At 38.5% G+C, this 11,902-nt stretch overlaps 1 protein-coding gene across 1 annotated transcript in view; it reads left to right on the forward strand.

Moving 5' to 3' along the window:
* HPGDS (hematopoietic prostaglandin D synthase) overlaps positions 1-11,902 on the forward strand; it is a 28,935-nt gene that overhangs the window by 3,333 nt on the left and 13,700 nt on the right. Inside the window, exons 3-4 of the mRNA XM_040237841.1 lie at positions 6,674-6,815; positions 11,622-11,714. Of these exons, the coding sequence (XP_040093775.1) occupies positions 6,683-6,815; positions 11,622-11,714 (226 nt within the window). The 5' untranslated portion in view covers positions 6,674-6,682. The remainder of the gene's footprint in view (positions 1-6,673; positions 6,816-11,621; positions 11,715-11,902) is intronic.

Consider the following 11,902-nt stretch of genomic DNA (forward strand, 5'->3'; position numbering starts at 1 on the left):
TCATAGCATCAGAGTCTTTTCCAATGAGTCAACTCTTCACATGTCCAAAGTATTGGAGTTTCAGCTTTAGCATCATTCCTTTCAAAGAACACCCAGGGCTGATCTCCTTTAGAATGGACTGGTTGGATCTCCTTGCAGTCCAAGGGACTCTCAAGAGTCTTCTCCAACACCACAGTTCAAAAGCATCAATTCTTCAGCACTCAGCTTTCTTCACAGTCCAACTCTCACATTCATACATGACCAATGGAAAAACCATAGCCTTGACTAGACGGACCTTTGTTGACAAAGTAATGTCTCTGCTTTTCAATATGCTATCTAGGTTGACATAACTTTCCTTCCAAGGAGTAAGTGTCTTTTAATTTCATGGCTGCAGTCACCATCTGCAGTGATTTTGGAGCCTCCCAAAATAAAGTCTGACACTGTTTCCACTGTTTCCCCATCTATTTCCCATGAAGAGATGGGGCCGGATGCCATGATCTTTGTTTTCTAAATGTTGAGCTTTAAGCAAACTTTTTCACTCTCCTCTTTCACTTTCATCAAGAGGCTTTTTAGTTCTTCTTCACTTTCTGCCATAAGAGTGGTGTCATCTGCATATCTGAGGTTATTGAGATTTCTCCCGGCAATCTTGATTCCAGCTTGTGCTTCTTCCAGCCCAGCGTTTCTCATGATGTACTCTGCATAATTTAAATAAGCAGGGTGACAATATACAGCCTTGATGTACTCCTTTCCCTATTTGGAACCAGTCTGTTGTTCCATGTTCAGTTCTAACTGTTGCTTCCTGACATGCATACAGATTTCTCAAGAGGCAGGTGAGGTGGTCTGGTATTCCCATCTCTTTCAGAATTTTCCACAGTTTATTGTGATTCACACAGTCAAAGGCTTTGGCATAGTCAATAAAGCAGAAATAGATATTTTTCTGGAACTCTCTTGCTTTTTCGATGATCCAGCTGTTGTTGGCAATTTGATCTCTGGTTCCTCTGCCTTTTCTAACACCAGCTTGAACATCTGGAAGTTCATGGTTCATGTATTGCTGAAGCCTGGCTTGGAGAATTCTGAGCATTACTTTACTAGCATGTGAAATGAGTGCAATTGTGCGGTAGTTTGAGGATTCTTTGGCATTGCCTTTCTTTGGGATTGGAATGAAAAGTGACCTTTTCCAGTCCTGTGGCCACTGCTGAGTTTTCCAAAGTTGCTGGCATATTGAGTGCAGCACTTTGACAGCATCATCTTTCAGGATTTGAAACAGCTCAACTGGAATTCCGTCACCTCCACTAGTGTTGTTCGTAGTGATCTTTCTAAGGCCCACTTGACTTCACATTCCAGGATGTCTGGCTCTAGGTGAGTGATCATACCATCGTGATTATCTTGGTCGTGAAGATCTTTTTTGTACAGTTCTGAGTATTCTTACCACCTCTTCTTAATATCTTCTGCTTCTGTTAGGTCCATACCATTTCTGTCCTTTATCAAGCCCATATTTGCATGAAATGTTCCCTTGGTATCTCTAATTTTCTTGAAGGGATCTCTAGTCTTTCCCATTCTGTTCTTTTCCTCTATTTCTTTGCATTGATCACTGAGGAAGGCTTTCTTATCTCTTCTTGCTATTCTTTGGAACTCTGCATTCAGATGCTTATATCTTTTCTTTTCTCCTTTGCTTTTCACCTCTCTTCTTTTCACAGCTATTTGTAAGGCCTCCCCTGACAGCCATTTTGCTTTTTTGCGTTTCTTTTCCATGGGGATGGTCTTGATCCTTGTCTCCTGTACAATGTCACGAACCTCATTCCATAGTTCATCAGGCACTCTATCTATCAGATCTAGGCCCTTAAATCTATTTCTCACTTTCACAGTATAATCATAAGGGATTTGATTTAGGTCATACCTGAACAGTCTAGCAGTTTTCCCTACTTTCTTCAATTTAAGTCTGAATTTGGTAATAAGGATTTCATGATCTGAGCCACAGTCAGCTCCTGGTCTTGTTTTTGTTGACTGTATAGAGCTTCTCCATCTTTGGCTGCAAAGAATATAATCAATCTGATTTCGGTGTTGACCATCTGGTGATGTCCATGTGTAGAGTCTTCTCTTGTGTTGTTGGAAGAGGGTATTTGCTATGACCAGTGCATTTTCTTGGCAAAACTCTATTAGTCTTTGCCCTGCTTCATTCCTCATTCCAAAGCCAAATTTGCCTGTTACTCCAGGTGTGTCTTGGCTTCCTACTTTTGCATTCCATTCCCCTATAATGAAAAGGACATCTTTTTTGGGTGTTAGTTCTAAAAGGTCTTGTAGGTCTTCATAGAACTGTTCAACTTCAGCTTTTTCAGCATTACTGGTTGGGGCATAGACTTGGATTACTGTGATAGTGAATGGTTTGCCTTGGAGATGAACAGAGATTATTCTGTCATTTTTTAGATTGCATCCAAGTACTGCATTTCAGAATCTTTTGTTGACTATGATGGCTACTCCATTTCTTCTAAGGGATTCTTGCCCACAGTAGTAGATATAATGGTCATCTGAGTTAAATTCACCCATTCCAGTCTATTTTAGTTCGCTGAATCCTAGAATGTCAACATTCACTCTTGCCATCTCCTGTTTGACCACTTCCAATTTGCCTTGATTCATGGACCTGACATTCCAGGTTCCTATGTAATATTGCTCTTTACAGCATCGGACCTTGCTTCTATCACCAGTCACATCCACAACTGGGTATTGTTTTTGCTTTGGCTCCATCCCTTCATTCTTTCTGGAGTTATTTCTCCACTGATCTCCAGTAGCATATTGGGCACTTACTGACCTGGGGAGTTCCTCTTTCAGTATCCTACCATTTTGCCTTTTCTTACTGTTCATGGGGTTCTCAAGGCAAGAATACTGAAGTGGTTTGCCATTCCCTTCTCCAGTGGACCACATTCTATCAGACCTCTCCACCATGACCCGCTCATCTTGGGTGGCCCCACAGGCATGGCTTAGTTTCATTGAGTTAAGACAAGACTGTGGTCCTAGTGTGACTAAATTGACTAGTTTTCTGTGAGTATGGTTTCAGTGTGTCTGCCCTATGATGCCCTCTTGCAACACCTACTGTCTTTCTTGGGTTTCTGTTACCTTGGATGTGGGTTATCTCTTCATGGCTGCTCCAGCAAAGCGCAGCCAATACTCCTTACCTTGGGTGATGGGTATCTCCTTGTCACCACCCCTCCTGACCTTGAACGTGGAGTAGCTCCATTATGCCCTCCCGTGCCTGCGCAGCCACTGCTCCTTGGACGAGGGGTTGCTCCTCTTGGCCCCGCCCCTGACCTCGGGCGTGAGGTAGCTCCTCCCAGTCGCCGCCCCTGGCCTTGGACATGGGGTATCTCCTCTCGCGTATCAACAGTATATTGTTACAGATATACTGCTAAATGCTATCAGGGAAAAAATATGTTCTTCTATTTTAGATTTTATTGTAAATTTCCTTATGTTTTCATTGCCCATGAAAACATTTACTTGGAATTCCTTTTGTTAGTTTTTCTGCAAAAGCTTATAAGATATAGAAGGATTTTTAGAGTCAGTGTATGCTTCCAACAGTTTTTATCTTTAGTACTTACTGGTTTTCTGTTGTAAAATGTGCACATATATCTTAAAAAATAAAAGTCTTCAAGTTTGGAGTTTTATAACTGTAAAAATTAAGAAACCAGACTTTTGCTTGGTAGAAAATATAACTATGCAAGTAACTACAGAAATGTGATGTTAAAGTAAAGCTTCATTAATGAGTTATGACTGTTGAAAGCATGTTCTTGAAAGCAAGATAAGCATTTGTCAGATGTCCATGGGCCTGTGCCAAGTTTTAGATGTACAGATATATTTGCAGAGAAATATAGACAGCTACCAATTCATGCTAGGAATTTTTAAATGTCTTTACTTGAATTAAATACAATGTAAAATAGTGTGATTTTGCAGAATTAACAACCCCCTCATTTTCATGTAGAATTATGTGGTATTTGACCAAATGAGTAAAGATTATATTTAATTTAAAATATTGATCCTATGGACAAATATAAATCTAAATACACAGATAATGTTTATAAGAAGTTCATAATTTCCTCAGAAGCACTGACCAATAGCATAAAAATCAATTAAAATAGCATGAAATTGTCGGAGAATGTTTAATGTTTAGGATTCCTGTGGGCTGTTTCCTCTCTCCCTTGAGCCCTCTGTTCCTTATCAGCTCCTGTCAGGAGGAAAGGAGTGGCCAGCCACTCCCAGGGCTGAGATCATAGGAACTGGATGCTTGCATAGGGTTTCCTACATTAGCCTTTCCATACGGAGAAAGGATTATCTATGACCCTCTTTTGATATGGACTGCCTTTTGGCCTTATGGCCTCTATTGCTCCTTGTTTCCTTGGTAACTTGTAAAACCTGGTCTTTTGATCTTTATCTGAAGAAGCTACCTTGTAATACAGTATATATACTCACACAGAATTCAATAAAGCACCCTTGTTCCACCAGAGACTTGGGTCCCCGTGTCCTTCTCTCTCTTTCTGCCTGATTCCCTGGAGTGCAGAAGATGGCCGCGTAACCCAGGGAATATTAGCCTCTTTCCTTCTTTCACTTTCTTATCGTTGACTCCGGATAACCAGCTTCCGGTCTGGTTATTAATTAAAGGACCCCAACATGAAATGCTTTTCAAATAAAAACTCCAATTAAGAACAACACTTCCACTCTAAAAGCTATTTTTGTTTTTTTGAGATTTTAAACAAATAGACCAAGGAATCCTAACAATTACATTTTGTATCCTGCATAAAAGTGGACCCTTTATTTTGATTATGTAAAAATTTTTTCAAAAGGATATGTATTACTTTACATTTTTATCCACTATTTTTTTTTTGTTCTCATATATTTTCCACTATTTCTGAGCTCAATATTTCCAAGAAACTGGGAAAACAACCTCACTGTTCTGATGGGCACTTCATTTAGTGCCCCAAATGTGGATATCCTATATGCATATTTCATCCCAAAGGAGTTTGGGGCTGTAAACCTTGGAATTTTCGTTAGTTTACTCTAGTGAATTCTTTAGGGAACGTTCCCTCACATACTGATGTGTGGTATGTGCCACATTTCACTTGGGTGGGGACTCGACTAGCTAATGGAAGTGGACAGGACATGGACTGTTAGGGTGACTCTGTCTCTTACGAGGAGTGCCACCTCCACAGCACTCAGGTATGAAAAAACCTGGGCCTAGAGAAATAGATTTGCTAGGAATTGCCATCATTGTTTCCTGGATCCAGAGGGCGTCTAGATAAACAATCAGACAGTTGTTCCCCATCAGCATCCCCACAGATAGACACTTGAGATCACAGGTACTCAAGACATGAGCTAGGCAATCTAGATTTTTATGATTTGTGTTTTATCTTTTATGTGAAGTGATTTCAGATGGAACTTTGCATTCCAAATTCAGCCAACTTTTTATCTAATATTCCATTCATATCTCTGAAAGACTTCCTTAGTAGAGAATAAACTCTTTAAGCTCAGCACTTTAAATAAATAAATGCTATTTATTATTTTTATTTCATTAAATTTTTGTGTGTTGTAATCATGGTGTTTATTCTTGAGTAGAATGAATTCAAAGTTATTAACAGATAAAACTTCAGTGTCTAGCTTTGTGCTAAACGCTTTACATGTGTTACCGCATTAAATCTCCAAATCTATATTAATATCTCTATTTATAAAAAGTGGACTTTGAAATTTGGAGGTACTACTATGTTGACTCACCCAAAGGCACACAGAAAATAAGTGGAAGAATGGAACTTCAAATGAAAATGTGTTTCAGTTGCCTAATCAGTATAAGATTGCAATACATTCTACTATCAGTGGTTAAAATTACTAAATGTTTATAGATAATAGAAATGAAATTGTACAAATCACAAAAAACTCACAAAATTATGATGATCTCCATCTAACCAATATAGCCTGTTTTAGCAAACTTCCTGAAATGTAAGAAACATTTGTGTCTTCTTAGCTCCTCTGCAGAGGGAATAAAGAAATATGCTCACCATCATCCCATCCCAACAGAGGTCCCCAATATGGGGTGGGTTTGTATGTCGAAGCAACACAGTAGAACTCAGCAGCATGGATGCAGTAAGAGAAGAGAGCAGTATTTCTCCTAGTCTTCCCTTCCTTCCGGAAAAACCCCTGGGGGGGGGGGGGGGGGGGGGGGGGGAATCACAGCATGACAAATTGACATGCTGGTTTACATGCCTCTTGCGTGTACCCTGCCGTTGCAATCCTTACCCAGCTGTCCCCACAAACTCAGCTGTGTCACCAAAGCAAACAACAAAGCAGATGTCAAACACCATTCATTACAAGTGTCTAAGGGCAAAAGAAAAAAAAATTCTAAAATGCAAAGTTTTTGACTCCATTCTCCAAAGTTTGATGTATAGGTACTCTCTGATATCTTTTTATAAATAAAACCTGGATTTGGTTATTTCACTGAAATGTTCCAGCTAGTTCTTAAAGAGAGTCAGGATCTTATTTCTATCAAATCTTCCCCATATGTTATTAAGATAATGATTTATAATTCTGGTTTTGAAATATCCTCTAATGTCTCCAGTTATCTCAGACGATGCCATAAATTTTTCAAAAAGTCCTTCAAGAAAAATGTGGAAACATCTCTAGAGCTGTTAAAATAATTCCTCTATTTCCCTCTTTCCAGAATCACACCATGCCAAACTACAAACTCATTTATTTTAATATGAGGGGGAGAGCAGAAATTATTCGTTATATATTTGCCTATTTGGACATAAAATATGAAGACCACAGAATAGAGCAAGCTGACTGGCCTGAAATCAAGTCAAGTAAGTAGCATAAACATTGTTGATGGAAATGTATGAAGAGGAAATGTTTCTAGAACCTTTTGTCTCTTCTCGGGGGAAAAGAAAATATAAAGGTTTTTAGATCTTATGTAGCTTTACATTAAGAAACAGCAGTTCAGGCAAGTTAAATAAATGCTATGTGACCCAGAAATTTCCTACTTGCGGTAAAAAAACACACTTGACAGAGTGAACAAATCAAAATAACTGAACATAAAGCTCTATCAGAAGAGCCGAAATGGAGGAATACAGAAGTTAAATTTTTGACCATTGGAACTGACTGGGCTTGCTCAGCTATCTATCAATAGCATTTGGACAATGGATCAGATAAGCTGCTTTAACAGAAAACCAAATGGCTTAAATAACAAGGACATAAATTGTATCACATAACTGAACATCCAGAAGGCCAGGTTTCCAAGGATGGCTTTATTCAGTTTTCCCCCTCACTGTGTTGGCTGAATCAAGAAGCTGGTAGCAATATATTTGCTGAAATTCCAGCCTGGCAGTGTTGAGCAGTAATTTTGAGAGGTTATAGGAGAAAACTTAACACTGCTCCCTTAAGTGTTCCCAGAAGGAAGAAAAACTTTCCCAGGAGACCTCAGCAAACCTCTCGTCTGACTGGCTCAAGCTGGTCCATGTGTCCGTTTCTGAACCAATCACTGGCAAAGGGGGTAGGAAGACCCTTAGAACTATCGAGTCCATCTCTGAAGTAGGGGATGGAAACCGTTTTCATCTCTGAAGATGTCAAGATAGTGTAGAAAGAAAACAACTTAAAAAAAGATACCATCCTCAGAGAAAAGAGAAGATACTCTATACAATCTAAAAGGAATGTTCAGAGACAAAATTTTCTTCAGCTAATGTCTGATACAAACAGACAAATAAAATGATGAAAAATAAGTAAATCCTCCAGAAAACAAAATAGGGAAAAAATGAAAAATAAGAGAAAAAAAGATAAGGACAGTTGAGAATCAGTCAGTTCAGGAGGTGCAACATTTCCATGAAATTCTGGGGAGGAAGAACAGAAAGTAGAGGGGAGGAAAACTTTTAAAAGAAACTTCCTTATACAAAACTGAAATTATCTCCATATGGCTTTCATATATTGGTCTTGGAATTACCATTTTAGTAAGGCAAGAACAAATTTTTTTTTCTCTCACATCCAATTATTTGAAGAAATTTAGAATCTTTAAAACATCATAGAGAAAAAGCCATTACGGTGTAGTCAGTTCAATGAAAATGCTCTGAAGATAAAGACGGTCTTTGGCTGAATCCAGAACTGAGTCCCTAGGTAACTCATGCACATGTATCTCTATTTAGATATCGACTTTTGGAACTTCCTTGATTGTTTCTCTGATCATTGTGAAATTAAGTCTAACCTTCCCTGCCTTGATTTATTTAGACACTGATTCCTATAGACTGAGATATGCAATCACATGTAGGTTCAAGGGACAGTTGTCTCCTCTTCCTGAAGAGGAGATTTATTTATTTATTTCCCCTGGCTTAGGTTTCCTCAACACCCAAGTAGAACAGGCCCCTGCTAGACTCTACTATTTTACGTGTGGCACCTATGGGGAAACACAATGTTCCAGGCATAAGAACAGCACACAGGAGACTGGGACCATCACTCCTGGCACAAGTTGAGACATTTTTCTAAGACATTTTACCAAGATCACAGTAGCTATTTTGGCAGCTATAGCACACTGAGGCTTTATGTTCAGCATCACTAAATCTCTTAAAGCTTTTTGACAGGTGTTCCTGTTAAGTTACAACTCCAACACTCTGAAATTATTTATTTCTGGAACCAAATAAAGGACTTCGTATTTGTCTTCTTAAATTTCTTCTTGTTAGATACAGCCCTGTATTCCAACTGTTGGCAATCATCCCAAGCGTGGCTCAAAGGCTTCCAGTAGCTGAATGCTTACCATCTCATAAGAAAACACATTCCACTGTTAACAGTTCCAACGGTAAAATAATTATTCTTGATCTTGAGTTAAAATCTGCCCTTTAAAAATTTCTTTTTGGAAAAAGAATTTTTTTTGGTTCTGGTTTTGCATTTTAGAGATAGTTAGAATAAGTAAGATTTTTCTTTCCATTTGATAGTTGTGCCATATTGGAGATGGCTTTTATGTTCCACTTAGTTTGTTCTGCCTCCTTCAGTGAACAGTGTGAAGTTCTTCAGCCAATCTTCATATAATGTGATTTTCAGACTCCTTTCTAACTTGGATACTATCCTCTGGGTTTGCTCTGAGTTTTAATATCTTTCTCAAAACATGGCTCTCAGAACTAAAAACAGCTGAGCAAGAGTTCCAACTGACCTCAGTTTGGATCTCACCTTTACCAGGTGTGTGATCTGGGCTTTTTATATAACTTTTCTTCATTTATAAAATGAGATGGTAGTGAATACCTACTTCATAGAGCTGTTTTAAGTACCTGAAGACCGAATGGGCATGTTCAATATTTAGTACAATGACCAGCACAAGGGAAGCCACCCTCAAAATGCTAGGCATGTTATTTACTCTTCATCACACAGTCTGCTTCACTAAGGCATCACAATTTGTGTCAGCTTTATTTGGGACTTTGTTTTGCTCACTGAGTCTCTCAAACACCTAGAACAGTAAGAGGCATGCTTAATTAGGTAAGTATTCAAAGAGGTTTTTATTCTCGATGTGAACTGTAGTTCATCTTGCACTATTCAGTGCATATGAAAGACACTTGCAGTTGAATTAGGGTCATGGGATTATAAGTGGCACTTTATTCTTTTCCCTCGTTCCAAAATAATTTTATGTCCAAACCTAAGGTGGCTCAGTGGTAAACAATCCAGCTGCAATACAGGAGATGATGGTTCAATCCCTGGGTCGAGAAGACCCCCTGCAGGAGGAAATGGCATCCCACTGCCAGTATTCTTGCCATGGACAGAGGAACCTGGCAGGCTACAGTCCTTAGGGCTGTAGAATCAGACATGACTGAAGCAACTGAGCAAGCAAGGCACAGGCAGGGAAAATCGTGATTAATTCATATGGCAAAGTGCATGCTGTTCAAAAGATGGTATTTTATTGATTTAGAAAGGTTTAAAAAGGTATTATCAGGGACCTCCCTGGCAGTCCAGTGGTTAAGACTTGGCGCTTCCATGGCAGGGGATACAGGTTTGATCCCTGGTTGGTGAACTAAGATTCCCCCAGGCTGCACGGTGCAGACAAGCAGGGAAAAACAGAAGTAAAAAATAAAAATAAAAAAGGAAAGGTATCATCAAATTAAAAAAAAAGTGGTTTACAAACATTATATACATTGTGATTCTATATTTATATATATGCATGTGTGCTTAGCTGCTCAGTCATTTCCGACTCTGCAACCCCACTAACTGGAGCCTGCCAGTCTCCTCTGTCCATGGAATTTTCCAGGCAAGAATACTGGAGTGGGTTGCCATTTCCTATTCCAATTTACATGTATATGGGAAAGCAATTAAAATATTAAAATGGTTATAATTATGTGGTAGAATTTGTATTTATCTTCAACTTAGAATGTTTCTGTAATAAAGAATAAAAATTACTTTTTGACAAAAATATAATAAGTTTTGATAAGAAAACAAAGTAGGATTTACAGAGAAATATTAATACACCTTCTCTGAGTCTGTTGTATATTTGTACAAATATGCTTGTTGCCTTACTATATACTTCAAAGTCCCTCATCAGAATCAGCGTTTGGCTAAATTCCTTACCATAACTCAATTATCAAACACTCCATATTCCTCAGACTATGGTTTTAAAGAATAACTTATATAATCTCAGAAGACTGAAAAATTAATGAGACTTTAAAAGAGAAGTTTTTTAAAAAGGTTACACAGTAAGTATGTGAGATAGTGTATCTAAGCATTGATGTAAACCTGGATTTTAGACCCAGTTCTGTCACTAACTCTACAGCAGTTCTTCTAACAACTCATTTTCCCCCTTCTAAAAAAAATTTGAAGTACAGTTGCCATACAATATAAGTTGCAGATGTACAATACAGTGATTCACAATTTTTAAATGTTATAGTCCATTTATGGTTATTATAAAATATTGGCTATATTCCCCATGTTGTACAATATATCCTTGTAGCTCATCTTATACATAATACTTTGTCCTTCTTACTTCTCCACCCCTATACTGCCTGTCCCCTCTTTTCTCTCTCCACTGGTAACCACTGTTTGTCCTCTGTATCTCTGAACCAGCTTCTTTTTCTAACAAGTTTTTTTTTTTTTTTTACATTGTGAAATGTAAAGATTCCACTAGAGCAGCAGCCCCCAACCAGGGACTAGATTCGGGAAGATAATTTTTCTATAGACCAAGGTGGGGGTGGTGATGGTTTTGGGGTGCTTCGAGTGCATTACATTTATTGTGCACTTTATTTCTATTATTATTACATCAACTCAGGTCACCAGGATTAGATCCCAGAGGTTGGGGACCCCTGCACTAGATAGGCTCCCAGGTAGCTCAGAGGGTAAAGAATTTGCCTGCAATGTAGGAGACCTGGGTTTGATCCCTGGGTTGGGATGATCCCGTGGAGAAGGAAATGCAACCCACTCTAGTATTCTTGCCTAGAGAATTCCATGGACAGAGGAGCCTGGCACCAGGCTCAGTCCATGGGGTCACAAAGAGTAGGGCATGACTGACTAATTGACAGTATCCCTTACAGAATAAATATTCAAGAATTCTACAATGTTACTCTCACACTTTGTTTCCACAATTATCAGTAAAACAAAAGTTTTATGACTTGATTTTATTTTGGAAGTTGATTATTTGCTTATTTTATTTTAAGCTCTTCCATTTGGCAAAATCCCCATTTTGGAAGTTGATGGACTTAACCTTCACCAAAGTCTAGCAATAGCAAGATACTTGACCAGAAACACAGGTAATATATTCTTTGTTTAAGGGATTAAATGCCAAGTTAGTATAAATATACCATCTCTATCAGTTTAATTTTCCCTGAGTTCCGTAGACAATTAATTTTATCTTATATTGCCCAGTCTCTCCTGCCCCACACCTCCTTGTTCTCAATCTCTTCTTGGAATATAGCTGAAAAATTAGACAGATGTATCT

The sequence above is a fragment of the Oryx dammah genome, unplaced genomic scaffold (assembly GCF_014754425.2).
Source record: "Oryx dammah isolate SB20612 unplaced genomic scaffold, SCBI_Odam_1.1 HiC_scaffold_3, whole genome shotgun sequence".
NCBI lineage: Eukaryota > Metazoa > Chordata > Mammalia > Artiodactyla > Bovidae > Oryx > Oryx dammah.